Source organism: Columba livia, chromosome 7 (assembly GCF_036013475.1).
Source record: "Columba livia isolate bColLiv1 breed racing homer chromosome 7, bColLiv1.pat.W.v2, whole genome shotgun sequence".
NCBI lineage: Eukaryota > Metazoa > Chordata > Aves > Columbiformes > Columbidae > Columba > Columba livia.
In genome coordinates, this window is record NC_088608.1 from 17,087,142 (window position 1) to 17,109,566 (window position 22,425).

General features: G+C 63.2%; 2 protein-coding genes across 4 annotated transcripts; both read right to left on the bottom strand.

The window, feature by feature from the left end:
* Nucleotides 1–143: 143 nt before the first annotated feature.
* On the bottom strand, nucleotides 144–11,947 carry PTPRN (protein tyrosine phosphatase receptor type N). Of its 3 annotated transcripts, none has more exons than XM_065070741.1 (23): nucleotides 11,745–11,947; nucleotides 10,065–10,115; nucleotides 9,758–9,871; nucleotides 9,401–9,506; nucleotides 9,069–9,267; nucleotides 8,549–8,873; nucleotides 8,209–8,325; nucleotides 8,015–8,094; nucleotides 7,649–7,935; nucleotides 7,071–7,157; nucleotides 6,840–6,919; nucleotides 6,540–6,604; nucleotides 4,012–4,224; nucleotides 3,685–3,894; nucleotides 3,448–3,595; nucleotides 3,224–3,297; nucleotides 2,857–2,934; nucleotides 2,604–2,723; nucleotides 2,330–2,496; nucleotides 1,237–1,290; nucleotides 1,047–1,111; nucleotides 871–944; nucleotides 144–772 (listed from the first exon to the last, which is right to left on the bottom strand). In XM_065070741.1, exons 1-23 carry the CDS (start codon nucleotides 11,938–11,940, stop codon nucleotides 701–703), a joined length of 2,982 nt encoding a protein of 993 aa, XP_064926813.1. In that variant the 5' UTR covers nucleotides 11,941–11,947; the 3' UTR covers nucleotides 144–700. The 3 variants fall into 3 exon arrangements, with proteins under 3 accessions (XP_064926813.1, XP_064926814.1, XP_064926812.1); XM_065070742.1 differs by having other exon boundaries at nucleotides 8,549–8,708; nucleotides 9,401–9,542; XM_065070740.1 differs by having other exon boundaries at nucleotides 9,401–9,542.
* Nucleotides 11,948–12,666: 719 nt separating this feature from the next.
* Nucleotides 12,667–17,931, bottom strand: DNPEP (aspartyl aminopeptidase). Its single transcript, XM_065070746.1, has 15 exons — nucleotides 17,864–17,931; nucleotides 17,667–17,754; nucleotides 17,496–17,584; nucleotides 17,311–17,424; nucleotides 16,838–16,963; nucleotides 16,569–16,699; nucleotides 16,117–16,201; nucleotides 15,541–15,648; nucleotides 15,230–15,307; nucleotides 14,802–14,885; nucleotides 14,359–14,519; nucleotides 14,180–14,219; nucleotides 13,706–13,807; nucleotides 13,184–13,351; nucleotides 12,667–12,780 (listed from the first exon to the last, which is right to left on the bottom strand). Exons 1-15 carry the CDS (start codon nucleotides 17,876–17,878, stop codon nucleotides 12,730–12,732), a joined length of 1,440 nt encoding a protein of 479 aa, XP_064926818.1. The 5' UTR covers nucleotides 17,879–17,931; the 3' UTR covers nucleotides 12,667–12,729.
* Nucleotides 17,932–22,425: the final 4,494 nt, after the last annotated feature.

The following is a 22,425-nucleotide window of genomic DNA, read 5'->3' on the forward strand; positions in this document are numbered from 1 at the left end:
GCTGTGCTGGGCCGGCCGTTGCAGAGTGTAGGATGTGCTGCAGGGATGCGGAGAGCCATCCCTGTGCCAGCCTCCCAGCAGCACCCCCAGGGCCCTGATGTGCACCCCACCCCCTTCATACACAGTCAGAGGCCAGGCCTGGCTGCAGCTGCATGAATGCGACACGAGAACTTTATTCACATCAAGATACAAAATTATATTTCTCTAGAAATCTCTCTTCTGCTCAAGTGACAAGGCAGGGAGCACACGGAGGGGACCCAGGGCTGGGCCAGGCCCCCCTGTACCCAGTGTGCCCCCCCCCTTCTGTAGGGGACCCCTGCCTGCTCCTGTCCCTCTTGTGCAGAGAGGGAGGTGGCTGATGCAGGACTGCAAAGCTGGGGTGAAGGAGAGTGGCTGGGGGGGGGGGCCTACAGCCAACTCCTTGCAGCAACACCTGGTCCCCTCTTGAATAGGGGCCATGAGCCCAGTCCCCTCTGCAGTGGCAGCAGGTGTGACAGGGTTCCATGGTTTGCACAGAGAGGGGCTGAGCCATGTGTCCCTGGGGAGAGGGGCAGGGGGATTTAGGGGGGAGGCAGGGGCAGGAACAGAGCCAGTAGCACAGATAGCGTTTTACAGGGAGAACAGCCCCTCAGGCAGGGCTAAGAGAGCACGCAAAGCCAGGGGGCACGGGGGAAAGACGAGAGGGGAGGGCTCCTTGCCATCACTGCGGCAGTGCCTTCAGGATGGCGTTCACTTCCTCAGCCACAGCCGTCAATGCGAACTCAAATTGGTCCTGGGGGATCAGAGGAGGGGCCATGAGGGTCCACGCCAGCCCAGCCCTGGGTGCTGTGGGGACTCAGGGCAGGATAGGATCCTCAGTTTGGGGAGTACCTTGGTCTGCACCATGCCGGGTCGCTGGTCTCGGATGTGCTCCAGTGTAGCAGCTATGTCTATCTCCTTCACCCCTGGAGCAGAGGGGGAAAAAGGCATTAAGAGGGTGTCTGTGGGCTGAGCACACCCCCCTCCCCCCTGTAGACAGGGCACAAGCTGTGCTGCCCTACACCTACCTTTGGCCATACGGTTGAGGACCATATCAACAAGGATGTACGTCCCAGTCCTGCCAGCACCGTCACTGCAAGACACAGGTGCCTGGACCAGGATCTCCAGGGGCTGGTTCTGGCCCGCAGGTCCCAGCCTTGCAGCCACCACTCCACCCGTACCCCCCAGCCTGTACCCCCCCTGCATCCCCAGCAGTACCTGCAGTGCACAATAATAGGGCAGGAGCGACCCCGGTAGCACTTGTTCACCTTCCTGCAAGGACAAGAGGGAGCAGGTCAGTGCCCTGCCATGCTGGGGACAAGGCTGCTCTGGGTGCCCCTCGCTGCACTGAGCTGGGGAGACAGCGAGCACCCCATCATGTGGCCCTATGGGTCTGCCTCATGGCTGCTCCTGCCTCCCCAGCAGTGCCAGGCATGGGACAGGGGCCACAGGTGAAAAGGGGCCAGGGCTAGGAAAAGCTCGACTCCTTGGGTGCCCAGCTTGGGGAGGGGAGCAGCGGCAGGACTCCCAGAGGGAGCAGCTCTGGTCCAGTGGGGCATGAAGCTGCGGGCCAGGCGCCGGCAGGGCTCCCGGCATGCTCCATGCAGCAGGCACGGCTGCCAACGATCACTTTTGTGACTATGCAACTGGAGCCAGATTACTAGCTGCAAATCACAAAAATGACGCCGGCAGCTGCGAGAGAGAGACAGAGACAGACAGAGAGATAGAAAGAGCATGAGCAGGGTGGAAAGTAGGACAACGTGCTCAGGGACATCCCCGCTGCCCTAAGCAGGGTCCCCGGCTCCACATGGTCTGGGGACAGTGACCAGCCAGCTCCCAGCAGGAGCCCACCAACATCCAAGGATCCCAAGAGCCCAGCAGGTGCTGCCTGCAAACCTCCCAGGCACAGTCCCAGAACCCCAGCCCTCTCCCTGGGCTAGCAGGGGACCCACTGCTGGCTCTAGGGTACGGGGTGCAACGGGCCATGGCTCTTCAAGGCTTGTTCTGTGGGTTTCTTCTTGTACCCATAACTGAGGGATGGGTGCCAGGTGGTGCTAGACCCCACCCCAGCTCCTGGGAAGAGCACCTTCCCACCCTTCCCATGGAGGCCAGAAGCCCTGGTAACCTCAAGCTTTATCCCTGGTGGTTCTGCTCATCCCCATGCACGGCAGCCCCATGTGCCCCCCAGGCAGTCCATGCCACAGCCCTGACACTCATCACACCAGCACCCATGCCCTTGCTCATCAGTCCCCTGTGGCTGGGGCCACTGCTGGTTCCCCAGGGTCTGGCATGGTGCCGGGTGGACACTCACCTGCGGAAGTCGAGGAGGGGCCGGGTGGTGGTGGGGATGCCCTCGGCTGGCCAGCTGAGGAAGTGGAACTGTGTCAGGGTGCGGGTCTCCTGCGACTGCACGTTCTTCAGGTAGAAGCTGCGCACCAGGAAGTCCTCGCACCAGATGTGCTCCGACACCAGGTTCACCTGCCCGACAGAGGACACCGGCGAGGATCAGCACTGTGCAGGGGGCTGTGCTTGGAGGAACAGGAGCTGGAGGGTGCTCCTTGCCCCAGGCTACTGGCCACACTTGCCTCGTAAATGTGGTAGAGAGAGGAGCCTTCATCTGGCCAGTAGCGGTCACACTGCTTGACGCTGTCCTCAGCCAGCGGGCTCAGCATGACAATGACAGTGCAGCCATGCTCCCACACCATCTGCGGGCAAGGCATGGTGGGTGTCACCACTGGGTGACAGCACAGGCAGGAGGGTGGCTGAGCTGCTGTGACCCATCTGTCAGGGAGCACCCAGAGGGACCCTGACAGGCTGGTACAGGCAGGTGACACTCACCTGCCAGAAGTCTGCGATGGTGTGGGACAGTGGCCCCTGTGTTGCGATGTATGCCGGCATACGTGGGTCATGCTCAATCTGGAGGAGGAAAGGGGGTGTCAGCCTGTGCACTCTCCTGCCAGGGGTCAGGGACACAGCGGGGGATACTCCAGGGGTGGGAAGAGTGCTGGGCAGGGAGCTTTGGGTGCTGCAGCCAGGAGGGAAATAGATTTTAGCCACATTGAGCAATGGGGCGAGCCCATTGCTCACATCTGTAGCACACAGGGATGTGAGCTTGGTCCTGCTACATTCCAAAGCAGGAGCCTCGCCTGGGCTGAGCACATCCTGGAGCGGGGTGGCAGGGCAGAAGCCCCTGGAGATCACTCACGATCGGGCTGGCGTTGATGAAGTCACTGCGGGATGGGTTGCTCTCAGCCTTCAGCTTGATCCGCACATGGTCATCTGGGGAAACAAAGGCCAGGGGAGGTGGTAAGTACCCAGGGGAGATGGGGACAAATTAGTACCTTGGCCACAAGCATTCCTGTGTCCCTCCCACCTGCCTGCCACAGTCCTGGGAACTGGTCCCCAGGGCAGGGCAGCTGGGATGCTCACAGGGCACGTAGTCAGGGTTGCGGTTCTTCTTCAGGTTGGCTTCGCTCTGGGCAATGGAGCAGATGCTGGGCTCAGCCTGGTAGGCGCAGAGAGCCTGCCACTCCTTGGCCAGCCGGTCCCGGTTGCGGAGATGGTCCTCCATGTAGGCCTGGGGCAGAAGGGGGGTGGGTCAGCCTGGCAGCTGGGGGAACACACAGGGGCTTGGGGAGGGGGGCTCATCTCACCAGGGCACCTCACCAGGATCATGTGTCCGGTGGAGATGTCCATGTTGGACTGGACGGGCTCCTCACACCAGGAGGGTGTGCTGCTGTGGGAGCTGGGGCTGGGCTGTGGGGCATCGCTGAACTGGGACGAGACACTGCTGACCCGCGAGGTCTCCGCCGGCGCTACCGGTGCCTCAGCACGGCCGAAGAGTGACTTGGCAGCCATGTGCTGGCGGCACAGCTCCTGGGGGACCCCAGCAAGAGCCCTGTCCCTCCCCTGCAGCACTGCTGGGGGCAGTCCTGTGCACCCCTATGCAGCAGCAGCACATCCTGCAGCGTCCCACATACCGTGGGGTCCTACCTGGTACTCAAAGGTGGTGTCAGCAGCACCCTCGGGCCCCAGGGCAGCCAGGCGCTCCTTCTCGCGCTGCTTGGCATGGCGTCTGAGGCAGAAGGCTGCAGCGGCTGCAATGGCGATGCCCGCCACACAGGCCAGTGCAATAAAGGTCAGCAGCACTGAGTGGAAGCCGTCCCTGAAGTGGGATGGGCGTGAGTAGGCAGCAGCCTCATTTCGCTGGGGGCAGAGCAAAGCAAGGGTTAGCAGGGGGAATCTGCATGGGGCTGGGTGTGTAAAGAACCCATTCTGCACCACATTTTGGGGCTAAACCAGAGCAAGGGCATCTGTAATGCACTGATTCTCCCAGCAGCCTTGGCTGGGGCAGAGCTGGTGTTACTGGGGTAAGGCTCGGTACACCCACCTGCATGTCACATGGGGTGTTGCTCACATTGGTGTCCCTGAGGGTGCAGGAGGGGACAGAGCCTGGCCAAGCCCAGGCAGCAGCAACCTCCTGCTCCCCTGCACCCAGGGCTGCTCCCCAGGACAGCCGCAGCCCAGGCTGCCCCACTCCAAGGTGGGCAGTAGCCCTGTGGAGCTTGGGTTCAATGAGCTCCTGCCTAGCTGGAGGTCAGTGAGAGCTGGATTCAGCCCATGGAGTAAATGGCAAAGGACTGGCCACTGTAGGACTGGGGCCAGGGCAGCAATCCTTGCTCCCAGGAGACCTCCTCAAACAGGGCTTGGCTCTCCGTTGTGGCCGCTGTTCCATGGCAGGACACAGGGGGATGTGCCAGTACTGCCAGAGGGCTGGTCCCATCCCGGCTGCGCTAGCTGTGAGACAGGTCCTCCCCGTCACTGTCCACAGCTGGGCCACAGAGCAGCCCCTGCCACCTTGCAAGCAGTGCCTCCAGGGCTCCTTCCACGCAGCTGGGCAGGCCAGCCAAATCCATGCTAGTCCCATACTGGGACAGGAAGGTGCTGAGGCCTTGCAGGCTGAGACCCCCCGTTAAGGCTGAGCCCCCCCCGAGCAGCTGGTGATCAGGATGTTGCCTTCGCCCCCAGCCAGGTCCTAGGGCGGCACAGGGATGCTGGGGCACCACCACCACCAAATACCCTGTGCCCAATGAGGTGATAGAGCCCAGCATTACCTCACTGCTGTGGCCTCCCATTGGCTAGGAGCCTGATGAGGTTACCAAGTAAACACTGTGTTATCACTTACATCATCATCATCATCATCATCATCATCGCCTGGGGATGCCCCTGCCCCAGGAATCCCCACTGCCACCTGCCCCCCCAGTCTCGCCAGCCCCAATGGCTGGGGCCCGTGGCTGCTGCCCGACTGGGGGGCCCTGCAGCCAGCCTGCAGACCTGGAGGTGTTAGAAGGTCTGGAGGTGCCAGCAGAGCTTGGGGGGGACAGATGGGACCTCCCTCACAAGGCTTACTTGAGCTCTGCTGTCTCCTTGCCTCTCTACATCCCTCCTCCCCTAAATCTTGCACTAGTCCCACCAACTTGAGAACCTGGGTGGGAGGAATGGATGAAATGCACAAGCTGGTCTGGACTGGGGAGGTCCATGTAGAAGAGGGCTCACAAAGCTGCCTCAGCCTCCTCTGAGCTCCAGCTCTGTCATCTCTGCCATCTCTCTCATCTCCTGCCACATCAAAAGGCATCGCCATAGCAACACTCCACATGTTGCTGACGAAGACAGGTTGCCTCAGTGGCCAGGCCACCCCTTCTCTGTGGTCTTCTCCTCCCCCAAGGTCCCCCCTTCCTTCCTCCCTGCCCACAGCTACAGCCACAGACAGGAGGGTGGGAAATAGAGACCCAGCGCCAGGGATGTTCTGCACCACTTCCCCAGGCTGCAAACATGAGAGCTGGGATTGGCCCCCTATCTCCAGCCAGGGGACTGTTCCTGATGGTCCCCAGAGGAGCACGGGAGGGGGGTCCCCTCTCGAAGCAGATGGCTCCTGCTCCATCCCTGCCTTCAGCTGCTTTGCCATTCTCTGAGGGCACAATGGCATTTTGCCTGCCTAGCTGCGGTCTCTGGGGTGCTCTGTGCACAGCCCAGCACTGGCGTGCCCAGACCACAGCTAAGATGGGGTGCACAGGCTGGAAGGAGGCGAATGTGAGGATGAACCCTGATGGGTGCAGCCTGCAGCCCCCTGGTCTTGGATGGAGCAGGGAAAAGCCTCCAGGACACCCTCCCAGACTGCCTTCAAATCCTGCAGACCTTTTGTTTTGGAAGGAGCTGAGTGCCCTGGTGGTGCAGGTGGCTGGCCAGCGTGATGCTGCTGGGTGGAAGGGGGTCACTGGGATGGCCCTGCTCCGGTCCATTCCAGATAATCCCAGTTTGTCTCCAACGCACCAGCCCGATTGCTGTCCAGAGCCCTCTGCTTCACAGCTGCCCCACAGCCCCATGGGGACACTCATTCATGAAGACCCCCATGCCCCAAGACTGAGGTACAGCACAATTCCTGGCTCATTCCTGGTGGCAGCACCCCTTCCACCTTGTGCCTGGCTGCCCCAGCCCCAAGGGACGGGCATGCTCACTCCTACCTCTCCCACTCCTGTCTGCATGATCTTCAGGCCCAGCTCTGCCTCCAGCTCTGCCTTGACGTGCTCTGTGGATGGAAGAGAGATGGTCAGGGGTGTGTGTCCCCTCCATCCAAGAGACCCCTCCAGAGACAGAGACAAGGGTACTCCTGACAGCTGCCCACCCCACACCGGCTCCCCAGTGAAGCCAAGGGCACTGGGATGCATGGTGGGAGTCCCCTCTTCCCAGTCCCTGGCAAGGGGCATCCCGCAACTGGGCAAGGAAGAGAGGAGCACGACCAGGAGGACCCCTGGCCAACTCACCAGCCTGGTTGGCCACGTCCACCAGCGAGAGGTTCTGGGGGTTCTGCCGGATGCGGAAAGTGAGCGCGGAGCCCACGACACTGCCGGGGAGGGGGGTACGCAGTGTGAGACCAGGAAGTACAGACCCCCTCCCCATCCCCACCACAGACCAGCTCCTCCTGGTTCCCACCCCAGGGTGGCTGTGCACAGCCAGGGCTGTGACAGCAGCATCCCACAGTTCCCTGCCCTCACCTGATGTTGATGAAGGTGGCTGTGGAGAGGTGGAGGTGCTTGGCAAGGAGCTCCAGCAGCCGCACGCCAGCAGCCAGCCCCAGGGGCCTGTGGGGACAGCGGCAGGGTGAGGAGTGGGTGGCAGGGATGATGGGAGAGCCCACACTCCCTGCAGCTGGAGAGGGGGACAGGCAGGCTCAGGGAGTCCCACATGTGCAGCAAGAGCTGTGCTGGCTTGGAGCAGTGTCAGGGTGGGCAGGAGCTAAGAACATGCAGATGTGTAGTGATGGGGGTGATCTGACCCCCCTGCCCCTTGCACACGAGCATGCATAGAGGCAGTTGTGCACACACACTTGGTTGAGCCTGTCCCAGCCTCCCATCCTGTGGCAACGAGCTCTGGCCTTGGTGTGGGCTGAGAGAAGAAGGCTTTGGGGTGGGACAAGGGCTGTGGATGGAGAGAGGATGGGGAGCTGACCCCACCAGAGACCCGACCCTAACAGAGACCTAAACAGGTTCACCCGAGCATATGGAGCCATGACAGCTTGTGAAGGAGAGACACAGACCCTCCACATCCCCCCCATCCGATCCCCAGTTCTCACTTCTGGTCTGTGATGATGTAGCCATACTCGTCTGGTGGCTGTGTGCCATGCTGCGCCCCACCATCCTTTGCATCCGTGTAGCTCTTCTTCTGCACCACAATTGGCTTCCCAGGGCTGAGCACATCCCCACTGTGTCCTCTCTGTGCCTCCACTCGGGGGCCTGGTGAGGACACTGCCCTGCCCCTCAGCCCATCCCCTGGGGAGCTGCTGGCTGGGATTCTGGGGGGTGGCACTGTGGAGGAAGGGAGCACTGGCTTCTCTCCGTGCAGCATATCCCCCTCCGTCACCTGCAGAGAGGGGAAGGGAGGAGCTGGGACCTTTGAGGAGAGTCCTGGGGGACTGTCTTCCCCTTCCCCAACATCCCACCTGTGGCACGGCACCTCCTCCAGCACCACCCTGCTGCAGACCCACCCGTTTCATTGTGGGCACTTCAGGGCCAGCAACACCTGGGATGGAGAGGGACAAGAGTTCCTGCAGCACCTGTCCCAAGAGGAAACACCCCCTGCCCTGAAACAGGGCATGCTGGCACCCACTGCTGCCAGTCCCTGCACCCTGCTCACCAGAGCTCTGGAGCAGCTGGAGGAGGGTGGAGAGGCTGCTCAGCTGCTGGGGGCTCAGCTCCGGCAGCCCCAGGCCATAGCTGGCTAGGAGGGAGGCTAGTCTCTTCAGGGCAGCATCTGCAAGAAGATGCAGCATCAGACTGGATGCTCTGCATCTGCCTGGGGATCACGGGCCAGGGAGGCAGTTGCCCAGGCAGGTGGGGTTGGGGGGATACACTGCCCATGGGTCCGAAGCAAAAGGGGAGGGAGGAAAGGAGGGAGGAGAGTCTGAGCCACAAGGAACAGTGGCTGTCAGACAGGATAGGGATGACAGCTGGTGCCTGGCTGGAGGATAGGGTACCCGTATGTGCAGAGGGTGACTGGGCAGGCAGGGGTGCTGGCTGCTCCCTCTCCTCCATGTTTCTGTAGTCACCGGGGAGCTGCAAGCTGTGCTGGAGCCTGGTGCTGGCAGGATCTGGGCGGCTGGCTTTCTCTCTGGGCAGGGAAAGTATGCCCAAGTCCTGGAAGAGATGCCCCCCATCTGTTCCTGGCTGCCCACCATAGGAGGGCACAGGACTGGCCCCAAAAAGGGTCTGGGCAGGGACCCGGCCCAGCAGCGAGGAGGTCTCAGGGCTCTGTCTGGCTGAACTGCTGGGGAGCTGGTGAGTGCCGTCCTGGTAGCCGAACTACAACCGAAACACAGAGCCACCATGGTCAAAAGATTGAATGCCACAGGGCCCCTGCCACCACCCCATGGCAGGGCACCCCAGAGCTGAGGGGGCACCCCAGCACCGGTAGAAGGAGGGTGTGGGGAGTGCAGCAGGACCCTGCCCATTTCTACCTTTCTGCCCAGGAGAAGGGGGCTCGCCCCCATGGCTTACCTTGTGGTAGGAGTAGGGGTTAAGCAGAGCCTCCTCGTAACCCAGCTGGGATGTGGGGGGCAGCAGGAGGTGCTCCAGGTACCGCTGCACCAGAGGGGAGGGCAGCAGTGGTGGTGGCTGCCCCAGATGCTGAGCTGCTGGCAGGCCGGGGTCCACGGGGAGTGGGGCTTGTCGGGGGGAGTTGCGTAGGGGCAGGAACCTTGGAAGCAAACAGTGCTGCAGTGATTCACCTGGGTAAGGCGAAGGTCCCTGCCCTAGACCCCATTTGGGGTGCCAGGCCCTTGCTGCCCTGCCAGGCTCTACTCACAAGCTGGTGGCTGGCGCTGCCCTACCTGTCCCTGGCTGCCAGCTCCAGCGTGGGGGGTTGGTGGAGGCGGGGGATGCGCTCCATCTCCTGCGAGATCACATACTGGGTGATGCTGTCCTGCCACGAGAGCCCTGCCACAGGAGGGGGCTGTGAGACATGGAGGAGGCCTGGGGACCACGGAGCAAGCACATGGAGACCACGGTGGTGTCCTGACCCTGTGTCCCATGGCCTGGGTTTGGCTGGAATCAGCTGGACCCATCCAGAGCCCACCCTGGCCTCTGGGCCAGCAGAACTACAGGTAGTCCTAGTGCCACTAGGTAATGTTGCCTGACACCCCCTCTCCGTCAGGCCACAGTCACTCTCCCCATGCTCCCCCATTCACCTTGTGCCATGAGATGCCGCAAGACATCCTGCAGGCGCTGGAGCACGGGAGAGGTGACCTGGAAGTAGGGTCTGTCCTGCATGGAGCCCACCTGGCACTGCCCAAACAGTCCATCTGCAAGAGAGGGGAGGCGGCAGGGCCAGAGGGATGAACAACCCGGCGTGAGGGTCTCCAGGCACAGTCTCACCTTTCGCCTGCCATGCCCCCCAACACATTGCAGCCAAAGTTCCCCTGCAGGGCAGCTCTGCACCCTCCACACCCTCCTGGGAACAAAGAAGGGATCCCTACACCCCCAGTACTCACTTACCCTGCACACACACCTCCTGGGGGGAGCACAGTCTCCGGTCAAACAGGCAGCCTGGGACAGACAGACAGACAGACAGGCCAGCCAGTCAGCACAGTAGCCAAGGGGAACTCCAACTGTTTTTGTTCATGACCAGCTGCTTTGGGACCTCGACTCTTCAGGAAAGTGCCACGGGTGTGCAGTGTGGTGACAATGGTGGGGGGCACAGCCTAGTAGCTCAGGGCAGGGCCTCGGTGCCAGCCTTCTCCCCCCCTCAAAGCCAAGATAGGTGCTGGGGAGTGGAGGAAGGCCTGGAGTTTTTTGAGGTGCCAGCAGTTAGGAAGGGAAGGCTGAGGGGGCAGAGATGTGCAAGAACATGTCTGTTGCCCTCCCACATGTGACACTATGAGGCAGGGACACAGCCCTACACCCAGTGACATGAGGGACCCACTCTCCCTGTGAGGGGGTCCCCAAAAGCACACGTGCAGCAGGGGGGGTGTCTCACCACCCCCTTCAGGGGGCAGCACTTGGGCAGGGGGCGGCTTCCCCTTTCCTCTCCGCCCCTCGTCTCGGTCCAAGACCGTCAGCAGCAAGACGGCAGCAGGCGATGACTCAGCCCCGGATGGCGAGGAAGGAACGAGAAAACAACCGGGGGGAGGGGAGGGAGGGGCCCGCCGAGCCCGCCGGGGGGGAAGGGGGCGAGTGGGGATGAGGGTCCTCGAAACCCGGGCACGCAGGGGCCCGCTCCTCCCGGGCAGGGGCCAGGGCAGGTGCGGGGCACAGTACCCGCTGTCGAGCGGTGACTCCCGGGGGAGGCCGGGCCGGAGCGGCGGGACCGGGCGGGCGCTGTCCGCGGTGCTGAACCGGCCGCAGCCGCCTCCCGCCGGGACGCCCCGTGCCGCCGGGAGGGGCGGTGGCGCCGGGCCCGGGAGGCTCCTCAGGGCAGGACGGAGCTCGGCCGCAGCCGTTCTGGCACCATCTCCGTCTGCTCCCGGAGGCGGCGGGGCATCCTTGGTGCGGCCGGGCCCGTCCCGGTGCTCCCGGGACCGCCGGAGGCCGAAGAACGCAACAGCCCCGGGCGCCCCGTAGTGAGTCAGCGGCCACCGGGGCCGTGCCGTGCGGGGGGGCTGCAGCTCTGCTACTGGCAGCGGAACCGGGGCCCTGAGAGCCCCAGGCAGGGGCCGTACGGGCCGAGCTGGTGGAGAGCAGGTGCACCGACCGGCCTGCCCTCGCATTCCGTGCCGGGCCGCGCTTACCGGCGGTAGGCAGCTAAAGTGCACCGGGGTCCCGGAGGGAGCCGCCACTCAGAGTCGTTACCCCGGCCTCCCATCCCTGCGGCAATCCCGGGCACCGGCTCTACCCTGGGCAGAGTCTCTGAGTGAACGCCGCCCTATTCCCGTCCTGTCCAACCGGGGCCGGGGCTGCCGCAACTCTCCAGCTGGAGGGTGCCCCGGGGCCAGTCCCACCACCACTCTGGCAACCCCAGGAGAGAGGCGCCCCCCGGTGCCCGTGACGCACCCGCGGTGCCGGTACTAGGCTGCCCTCTCCCGCTCTCCACCGGGGACTAGGCCTGCCGCTGCGCGCCTTGACAGCATTCGCGGCTGCAGTAACAGCACCGGCCGCGGAGTCCCTGTCCTGCCGCTTCCCGAGAACCGCTCCACCGCGCAGCCCGGGGCACCGCCCTACCCGATACCCTGGTCTCACCGTGCGCGGCGGTGGCGGTAGCGGAGGCGCTGCCATCCCGCAGCAGCCCGCGGCAGGCCAGGAGTAGGAGGCAGAGGAGCGCCCGGAGCAGCCGCCGCCCCATGCTCCGCTCACGGCCGCACCATGGCGCACCCGCCGGCCGCGCCCCCGCCACCGCCGCCAACCCGCGCCCCGCCGCGCCGCGCGCCCCGCCCATCGCCACCTCCCCGCCAATGGCGCAGGGTTCGCTGCCGCCGCGCCACGCCCCCTGCCCTACAGCCAATCAAAGATCCGGACTTCTTTCCCCCCAACATCGGGCTCACGCCCCGCCGTTATGGAGCTAGGCCAATTACGTCGCACCCCGGGGGAGAGGGCCGAGCACCACGCCAATCACAGCCCCTCTGGAGGTGAGCCCCGCCCCCAAGGGGAGTGCCACAGCGCCAGGGGCGTGACCCGATCACTGCCCGCCCCTCCCAGCCCCGCTGGCTCCCACATGGGCCACACCCCTGAGCCCAATGAGCAGCGAGCACCGGCCCACACCCTCACACCCCCGCCCGGCAGCATCGCCCCGGAAAGGGCAGGAGGGGAGCAGGGAGACCCTGACCTGACCCCCGAGCCCCTTCGGGCAGGGACCCCCCAGCCCAGGCTGGGCCCCAGCAGCAGCTTCAGGCACGAGGCAGGACCTGACAGCATGCCCTGCCCAGGGCAGGCTCAGCCCGCCCAGTGCCCGCACAGACAGGCAGTGCAAGCGCTGCAGGAGGCAGGGGACATCCTCCCCTGGCTCTCCCTGGCAGGGGCAGAGGCACATGCTGCCTGTTAGCTGGGAGCCCTGGCACCCCGCACCCAACACGGCTGCTCTTGGCCCCAGGCAGGAGCCATGGGAGTCCCCAAGGGGTCCCAGGTCTGCCACTCCTGTCCCCAGCCACACTCATGGACCACTCGCTGTGAGAGAGAGATGCTTTAATGGCCCCAGCGCTGAACCCACTGCCGCTCCCTCCTGCTGTGCTCAGTCGACCACCAGGCTGCTGCTGACTGCTGGCAGGAGCTCGAAGAAGCCCTGGAAGGAGAGAAGCCCTCAAGGTGGGCTGGGAAGGGTGGGGTGGGGGGCAGTCTGCGGGGGCAGGCAGCGGCTGCCTCTTGGGTTACACAGGCAGCATCACAGCAAGCAGCTACGCTCAGAGAGCAGGACCGTGTTGCTATAGTAACCCATCACTGACTCAAGGCTAACACTGGTTGCCATAGGAACCATTGGGGGATCGCAGTCACCAGGGAAGGCTGTGATGCGAGGGGGACACCTCCAGATTCAGCTGGTACCTGCGATGCTCCACAGGGGTGGGGAGCCTGGCAGGATGGCTGTGCTCAGCCCCAAGGCAGGGGCTGGATGGGGACACAGGGATGAGGGAGATGTGGTGCAGCAGGGAGGGTTTTTTTTGATGCAGGATGGGGGACACAGGGCTCACCTTGAAGAGGGTGATGCTCTGGAGAACCCCTGAGGTGCAGCACATCTCCCGGATGGAATGCATAGCCAGCTGCGGGCAGCCGATGTCCAGCACACGCAGCCCAAGTCGGGAGGCCAGAATGGGGCCGATGGTGGTGCCGCAGGGTGTGTCATTGCGCACCATGAACTCCTGCATGGGGACATGGGGTCAGCAGCTCCCCACGCTGCCCCACAGCCTCTCACATGGGCTCCCAGGCCTGAAGGGAGGCAACATGGCACAGGAAAGCAGCACCGTCTCCAAGCCAGGGTGCATAATCCCCTCCAAGATACTACATGCTCAGGCTAGGCCCTTCCCTCTTGTTCCTGAGCCTGCTTCCCGAGGCAGCCCCGCAGCGGGAGCCCCAGAACAGCACAGACCCCAGCAGAGACAGACATGGTGACTTAGGTGTGGGGGGTCTGGCACAGGCCCCCTCTCCTGAACCCAGGGGCAGGGCTGCAGCCCAAGCTGGTAACGTTCACAGAAGGCTCACCCAGCCCCGCTCACCTGCAGAGGGACACCCACACGAGCAGCGATGTCCCGGATGACAGCTTCAGTGACAGCCGTGGAGGCGTAGCGCTGGTTGCTGTTCACTTTGATGACAGGGCCCTGCACAATGGAAGGTACCACAGGCCCACGACTGGCACTGGGGACAGTCAGTTGCTCTGGAAACATCCATGCCCAGGCAGTGCCATCCTGCACCCAACCACCAGTCCACCCTCCCCTCCCTGGGCAATCCGCAGGGATGGTGAAATCCCCAGCTCAGAGCAGGGAAGGGCTCCAGGGCTAAGGCTGTGGCCCCAAGTGATTAAAACAAGATGTGTGGCACAGCCAAATCATGCTGTGGGACAAACGTCTCCCAATTGAGTGTTGTTGAGCTGCACCCCAGGACTGTGTTCCAGGGAGTGGTTGGGCATTTCACAGCGCTGCAGGACAGATGGACAGCACCCATCGCAGCCCAAAGCAGAAGGCTACCCTCACCTTGTGGAAGGCTGGACGATGATTCTCCTCATGCTTATCCCTGCAAAAGGGAAGCAGGGTTTCCATGCTACAGCCCTCCCTCCCTGCCACAAGGACTGTCTGTGCTCCCTGAGGAAGGATGGGGATACGTCCCGGCAGTACAGGCTGCCCTGGCCTGAGGCACTGCTTAGGCTACTCACACGTAGTTTGGGTGCACAGCATGGGCCATATCAGCACTGATCATGTAGGACTTGGCCACGGCCTCCTCGAAGGCTGTGAGGTTTTGCGGCGAAGCCGAGATCCGGCGCAGCACCAGCTCTGTCAGCAAGGACTCCGCGCCCTGCGCACTCTCTGACCCCACCTGCCAGGGACCACCATCAGCACAACCCACGTGGTGCAACCCCCCAGCACTCCAGGAGCCAGCTGAATGACAGGGAACTCCCCAAAGACAGTAGAGCAGCTTCAAACCACATCAGTGCTTCCCACTCTCCGCTTTGGCCATACTTCATGGGGGGTATAAGCAAACCCCTTCTTGCCCTGGTGGGGCCTCGGATCTCTCCTTCTGCTAGGCATGGCTGGGGACAGTGAAGAGCATGGAGCCCCTGCCTGTGCCAGCCACTCCAGGGCTGTGCCCCTCACTCACCTCCTCGTTGTCATAGAGTGCGATGAGACGCACGTTGGGCTCCTGGGAGAGGGAGGAGGTCGCCGCGCACGAGTCAATCAAGGCCTGCAGGGTTAGAGCAGAAGGGACAGCAGTTTGAGGGCCACCCCACTCTGGAAAGCTCAGCACTGAGCCAGCAGGAACTTCCCCAGGAGCCCAAAGCACCAAGGAAGGGAGTTGCAGGCACACACATTGCCCAGCAAGAGCAGGAGTTACCCCTGGGAGCTGCTGGGACCTCCACACACACAGTAAAACGGGTAGCGCCGACCCAACCCCAGATCCTCCAAGCCAGATCCACCCCATAGGAACAGGCCTCCCTTCAGAGCTTCAGGCCAGCCCATGGCCACGCTGAGTTGGGGTGCACGGGAGCCATGCTGTGGCCTCCAGGCTTCTCTCCCCCTCCTGCTCACCTGTAGCGCGCAGTAGCAGCTGTGCAGGTTGTCCAGGCGTGGGGAGAAGATAAACTCATTGAAGGCACCACCCAGCGTCTGCAGGCAGAGAGACAGGAGGAGCAGGGCACAGGCTCCAGGTCACCAAAAAGTACCTTTCACTGGGTCCATCCCAGTCCCCTAGTCTCTGCCCCTCAGGAGCTGCCTCCTCTCACTCCACTTGGCTCCCAGCCCTGGCATGCTCCAGGCAGAGGAAGCATGCCAGGTCAAACCTGTGCAGAGCCAGCCCACAGGCTGTGTGTGGGCAGTGGGAGGCTCCTGCCCTTACTCACCGCTGGCTGTGTATCTGCCAGGCACAGTTCCAGCTCCACAATCTGCTCCGGTTTCACCCCCAGCTGGGGGCAGAGCAGGGAAAGCAGGACAGGACTGTGCCTCTCTGCCTGGGAAGAAAGCAGAGCTGCAGGCAGGGTAGGTAGTGGATGGCAGGGGAAACTCTGTTCCCCCCAGCAGAGCCGTCCCACACCCCACTCACGTTGGCACGTTCTCCCTCCTACTAACACATCCCATGTTCAAGTCCCCTCCTAACACAGGACAGCAGGGCCATTCGCAGGGCACAGCAAGGGGCTCTCTACCCCCTCTGCAATCGCCCCTCCCTTTCCTGCCTCCGTAGGGAGACGGTGAGAGCTTTATGGAGGCTGCACTCCCTTGCCTATGGTGGCTGCAGATCAGAGTGGCAACAGAGAGATGGCCAAGCAGATCTGTCACGTACACAGCTCTGCAGCAGATCTGAAGGCTACCAACAGTCCCTGGGGAGAAGGGGAAGTGCTGGCAGGTCCCTGAAGACTGGAAATCAAAGGTGACAAATGTGAGGTTCCAGCACCCCTGCTAGTCCTTGGCACCTGGCTCACCTGGGCTGCAGCATCACAAGGTGTGGCCTCCATGACCACCTCCTTTTCCAGCTCCTCCTGCACAGCAGTGGCCAGAATGGGAACCCTGTGGGGAGATGGTGCCATTAGCTTCAAGGGCTTTGCTCACCACTCCTGCTTGGGGCATACATAACCAGCCCTTGGAGTGCTTGCCTTGCTCCTCCAGGGAGCAATTGCCATGCCGAACACAAAAAGGACACACATTTCAAGCACAGATCTATTGTGCCACCTCAGGACACCCCAGTGTCCCTTCCCAAGTCCCAGGCTTGGAAGCATCTCCTAGGGGGACACTACGGGGCTAAGAAAAGCCACTGCAGACCTCCCCACAGTGATAAGTGACTGCCAGAGGGAGAGAGCTGAAGCTGGGTACTGCTCCAGCTGGGTCCCAGCCCTCAGAAGGGCTGGCTAGGGGTCAAGGACAAGCCAGGCCTTACAGGTGGTGCTCGGTGTTTGGCCCGAAGTTCTCATTGATGCTGCGCTGCAGATGGATGGCCAGGTGGGGAATGCGGAGGACAGGCCGTTCCACATGTATCAGCCGCTGCTCCAGGCGCCCTGTGGCCGGGTCCTGAAACACAAGGAAGAACTGCTGTGGCCAGGCCCATAGGGCTGAGGTTGCAGCAGGTCCCACTCTGGGTGGAAGACATAGACCCAGAGCTGGGGGGCACACAGCTAGCTCACCATGTCTGCCCCAAATCAGGCTCACCTTTATGATCACCCTCCCGGCCACAGTGAGGTCACGGTCGAACCAGGTGTTCCAGATGCCCCCTCCATAGGTCTCGACACCAACCTGCACCATGCCCACCTGCCCCCGCTTAGAGCGTCGCTTCACCTGGGCGAGAGCAGAGGCATCACTGCCGGCACCACAAAGCCCCAGGGACTGGGTAATTGGTGGAAACTGGGCAGAACACACCCGGAGTCTCACGGCTAACCCTGTCAGCGCAGGGTGCTGTGAGGTGCTTGGTGGGACAGGGGACACAGAGGCTGTAACAGCAGGTGGAGCCATTCAGGGGGCCAGCATGGGCTGCTCTGGGTAGCAGAAGCAGGAGGTGTAAGGACCCAGCAATGGCGCTGTGGGGCACAGGGGAAGTGGGGGTGTCTTTTGCTTGGGGAGTGAAACTGGAAGGCTCCAGAGATGGCCCCGGGGCCGGGGAAGGCACCCGGCCTGCCCAGCCTTACCCTGAGGCAGGGGCTGTCGGTGTGGGCCCCCAGCAGGCTGAACCCATTCCCGGGCTGGAACTGGCCGCCGACGGCGAAGGCGATGAGGGTGGAGTAGTTCCTGGTGACGAAGTACTGGGGGCAGGCGCGGGTGGTGAGGGCCGTTCACCCTGCCGCCCCCGCCGCCCTGCCCCGGCCGGACCCACCTTCTGCGCGGGCCGCACCTCCCAGTGCTCCGTTTCCTTCAGCTCCTGGAACCCGGCCTGCAGCAGCCGGCTGCGGCACTCGGCCACCACTGCGCGGGGGAAGAGCCGTCAAAGGGGCCGCGCCGAGCGGGGAAGGGGCAGGGGGGGCGGGCAGGCCCGGCAGCGTCTCACCGTGGTAGGGCGAGGGGCTCCGGTTCACGAACTTCACCAGCTCCTGCGCCGCCGCCTGCGCAGCCTGCTTCGAGCCCTGCGCCGCCGCCTGCGGGCACCGCCGTCACTGGACAGCGCCGGCACCACCCCACCCGGGCCAGGAACCCCGGGGACCACCCCGGGCATGGCCCGACCCGCACCCCGCGCCCGCCCGGTACCTGCATGGCCGCCATGCCCCGCCCCGCCGCCGCGCCCCGCGCGCCCCCTGCTGGCGCGGAGGAATGCGCCCAGGCGGCCCGGCAGTGCGCGCTCCGCCGCACCCCGCCATCCGCACCCTGCTCCGTGTACCCTGCACCCCGCACCCTGCACCCCGCACCCTGCACCCCGCACCCCGCACCCTGCACCCCGCACCCTGCACCCTGCACCCTGCACCCCGCACCCTGCACCCCGCACCCTGCACCTCGTACCCTGCACCCCGCATCCTGCTCCGGGGCCAAGCAAACCCGGCGACTGCCCAAGCCAGGGCAGAGCTGGGGACTGCGTGGGTGAAAGCTGGGCACAGCCAGGAGCATCTGGGGTGGAACAGGCTTCCCAAGGATGATCGCCCCAACTCTGGGCATCGAGTGAGTAGAGGCCAACCCGAAACAGGGCTTGAACTGCCTGCAGCTGTCCCTGTACTGCCCAGGAGTACAAGTGCACAGGGGAACACGCACACTTCTCAAAGGCTGGGTGCCTTTGGCATGAGTCACCAGTGTAAGCCAGGTTGCAGGACCCCCACCATTGCTACTTTCCTGCCTTGGCAGTGCTTGGACCCCACAGAAAACAAGGGACAAGCCCTTGGTACCATGATGGAGATCGATGTGCCTGAGTGACAGGGGTTCTGGGAGCTGGCACGGTGGTAGGGCAGCACCCCAGCTGCCTGCCAGCCCCTGCAGGGCCATGGCCTTGAAATACATGGGGGATGAGACCCCAGGACCTAGCACAGATCGAAGTGGCTTCTGCCCTTGGCTGGGTCCCCTGCATGGGCTGGGTGTGGCAGTGAGATTGTAGGTTTCCATGAGTGCCCATGCATCATTTCCCAGCATGATCTCGTGTCTTCCCGGTGATGAGTGTGTGGCCTTAGGAGTGACATGGTAGCCTGTGAGCAGTGCTTGGGGCCTAGGTGCTTAGTGCCAGCTGGATTTCCAGCTCTTGAGTCACCAGCATGAGCACCCTGTTAGTCAGGGACCTTGTCCATGTCTTGGGGACTGGAAACTAGTGGTCCTGCTGCCCCTGACCCTGGGACCTGCCATGCTGTGAGCTCGTGACAGCCCTGGATTTATGCTCCCAGACACCAGCACCTGCCTCCCCCTCCCCGCAAAGGGAATGAGCACCCCCACCTCCTGGCACCCTGTGAGCAGACAGCTGAAGAGTCTCCATGTCAACCACAGCCACCACAGCAAAACACAGGGCCAGTGCCCCGTCAAGACAGGACCTAGCTGGGACCAGGCACCCAGCACCATGGCATGGAGCTGGACCATGTGCACCCCCTGCCCTGCACGCTCCTGCCAAAGGGACATGGGTGCCAGGCAGCTGTCTCCCAGTTCCTCCTGTCAGCATCACCCCCACTGCTGCAGGCACCCGGTTCAGGGCAGGGTATACTGGCAGGTTGTCCCCAGGATATGCCTGGGGGACATCTGGGGACCTGTGCAGCATGTGTTCCTAGAGCCCATGCCCCCCCAAGCTGGTGGCTGCCCAAAGTGGGTGGGTGCCCAGAGGACACTGGTGCCTGGGGCAAGTGGGTTCCATGAGGGGTGGGTGCAGGAGTAGGGGGTGCCCAATATGGGGTGGCCAGAGCAGGAGCTGGGGGTGAGCAGCAGGGCTGGGTGTGACTCTCGCCCAGCCCCACAGGCGCGAGCAAAGGGCAGCTCCTTGGCATGCCGCAGCTATTCCCGGAGCAGTGGGGCTGCCAGAAAAAGCTCCTGATGGCTATTTCTGGGTGGGCTCTGACTCACCCCTTGCTGGATGTCTGGGGCTGCACAGCACCTGCCACGGCCGCCCCCTACCCTGTCACCGTGCTCCTGGGAAGGCATTGCTCCTGTCCCCATCCCTCTCTGCCCCATGGACCCCCCGATGCAGCAGGGAGGCCCAGGCAGCCCCACTACACCCCGCCACCTCCTCCTGGGGATGCATGCACCTCACTGCTGGGCTCACATGTGTGCCCAGGGGTGCCCGTCATGGGCAGGACCAGGGGGAGCAGGGCACTGTGACCCTTTCCACATCCCCTGGCAGCCTGAGGTGCTGTGCAGAATTTGCTCCGGCAAGCATTCTCTGGGGCGGCTGGTGGCTCTGTGGATGGGCAGCTTGCAGCTGAGCCCCACTGGAAAGGGTTAAGAGAGAGATGGTGCAGGACAGAGCCTGTAAACACAGACAGAGCTCCAAGGAAGTGCCACCCCCTTCTGCTGCCTGCCAGGCTGCCTGGGCCCCCTCCCTGCCAGCCCTGCCAGGATGAGCACAGAGATGGCACCCGTACTGCTGCAGAGGGAGCAGTGAAGATGGTCCCCCCCACAACCCAGCCCACGTGTCTGAGCATGGGAAAGTGAAATCACTGCCTGGGCATTGCTGGAGACTGAGCGAATGGCCACTGTGCCTTACATGAGCGGCCAGTGATGCAGTGGGTAAGCACTACCTCATCTCAGTGGCATGAGTGATGCTATTGAGGCCTGTGGGAGGGCAGGTGGACACCTCAGCATCCTCATGGACCGTAAGGCCAGCCATCCCCACATCCATGTGGACTGCAAGGGCAGCTGGGCACCCCCAGCATCCCTGTGGATATCCCCAGCCTGCCCATGGGCTGCGAGGACAGATGAACACCCCCAGCATCCCCACAGATCACAGGGCTGGCTTGAGATGAGTGATAGGGGCAGGCATATGCCTTAAGCATCTGCAGGGACATGGAGGTAGCTGGTCTTCTCCATTATCTACATGCCACTGTGGCATCCTTGTGGACCATGGAGGCAACGACTCAACCCGAGGACCTACATAGACCCAGAGGAGCAAGCAAACACCCCTCAGTGCCTATACATGTTACAGGGGATGGCTGGACACTCCCAGAATCCACACAGGCCACAGGACAGCCAGGCACCCCCAACATCCCTGTGCCACTTGGAGACAGGCCATCATCTCCAGCATCTCCATCACCTGAGGACACAGGGATGGGTACTGTGGGCAGTCAGATGAGCTGCAAGCCCACATTGCTGGCCCTGAGCCCTGGGGTGGACAAAGACATGGCAGCAGCTGGGGTGAGCAGTGGGCAGGGGCCTTCAGCCTGCAGGGCACCCACCAGCTCCCGGGATCCTGGCAGGCCAGGCTGGGCCACAGTCCAGGCAGGGAAGGAGAACTAACTCTTATTTAGACAATAGCACAAACCCTGGGTCTGTCAGCGCCGGGGAATGGGCCGCACAGTCCTTCCCTCTTAGGGTAAAGGCGCCTGGAAGGCTCATGGCTGTAAAAGGAGTGGGACGAAGGGAGACGGCCGTGGGCCAGGCGGGAGGAGGGATGGACACCCTCACTACTTCATTCCCATCCCTTCACTCACCCCAGAGCCAGGGCCAAGCGTGATGTGGGCGCGAGGGCTCCGGTGGCAGGTTATGAGGCCAAGGAGGGGCTGGCAACCCATCCCCGCACCCTGCCCAGCTCCAAGCCCTGAGATACCCACAGCTCGAGGAGGCTGTGCCCAGCTCCCCGCGTGGCTTAAATCCTGGGGGAGCAGCAAGGAGGGAGGGCTGGGGAGGAGGAACGGCTGCAGGATGCAGCTGGCTTTGCTCAGGGAGATGTCATGACCAGAGGGAGTTGTTTGACATTCCAGCTCTCAGTGCCTTCCCGGCAACAACCTCATCCTATGGCCAAATGGGAGCTGGGGCTGGGCCAGCGCGGGGGCTCGGGAGCTGCTTCCCAGGCTCCGTCGGTCTGGGTCAGCCTGGCCTGGGATGGAGCTGCGGGGAGGCTGAACAGGGCTGGGCACGGAGGGAGGCAGCATCCCTTGTGCTGTCTCTCTGCACTGCATCCCTACACCACTGTTCTCCACTTTTACAAGCCCTGGGGACTCAGCTGGCACAGAGTGTCTAGGGCCATGTCCCTAGGATGGGACTTTGGCAGTGTCCCTGGCTCCTGCTCCTCGCCCCCTGCTTCCCGTGCCGCCAGGTCCTGCATGCAGACGTGGCTTTCCTAAGAGGCTGCAGAATGTCCAAGGCATCTGTCCTCCCCCTGCCAGACATGGGGCCCCTGCCTGCACAGAGCCATCCCGGAAGGCTGTCATGGCAGCTGAGGAAAGGCCACTTCAAACAGTTTGTCCCAGAGCGGGGTCAGGAGGATGCTCTTGGTTAACCCCTCTGAGCACTTCCCCTCCTAGCACAGTGTTCAGGAAAGCATTTCCCCTTCCCTGGGGCATCCCAGCCCTGCACCTCCCTGCTCTGTGGGACAGGGATGGGGACAAGGGCTCGCCAGGCCTTGCAGGAGGGGATTCCATCACTGCAGCCCTACCTGAAGCATCAGAGCAGTGTGCTGAGCTGGACACACCACCCTGGGGGCCCATCCTCCCCCACCCAGGGAGACAGCAGGATGGAGTCACGGGAAGGGATGGCTGAACAGTGCATCTGGCACTGTGCTGGCCCAGACCCCTTGGGTCCCCCACGCTGGTGTGGGACCCACCTGCCCTTCTGCATCCCAGCTAAGAGCTGGCATGTCACCCTGCCCGCACTCGCAGGGCAGGCAGGGCACACATGCGGGGCTCAGGGATGCG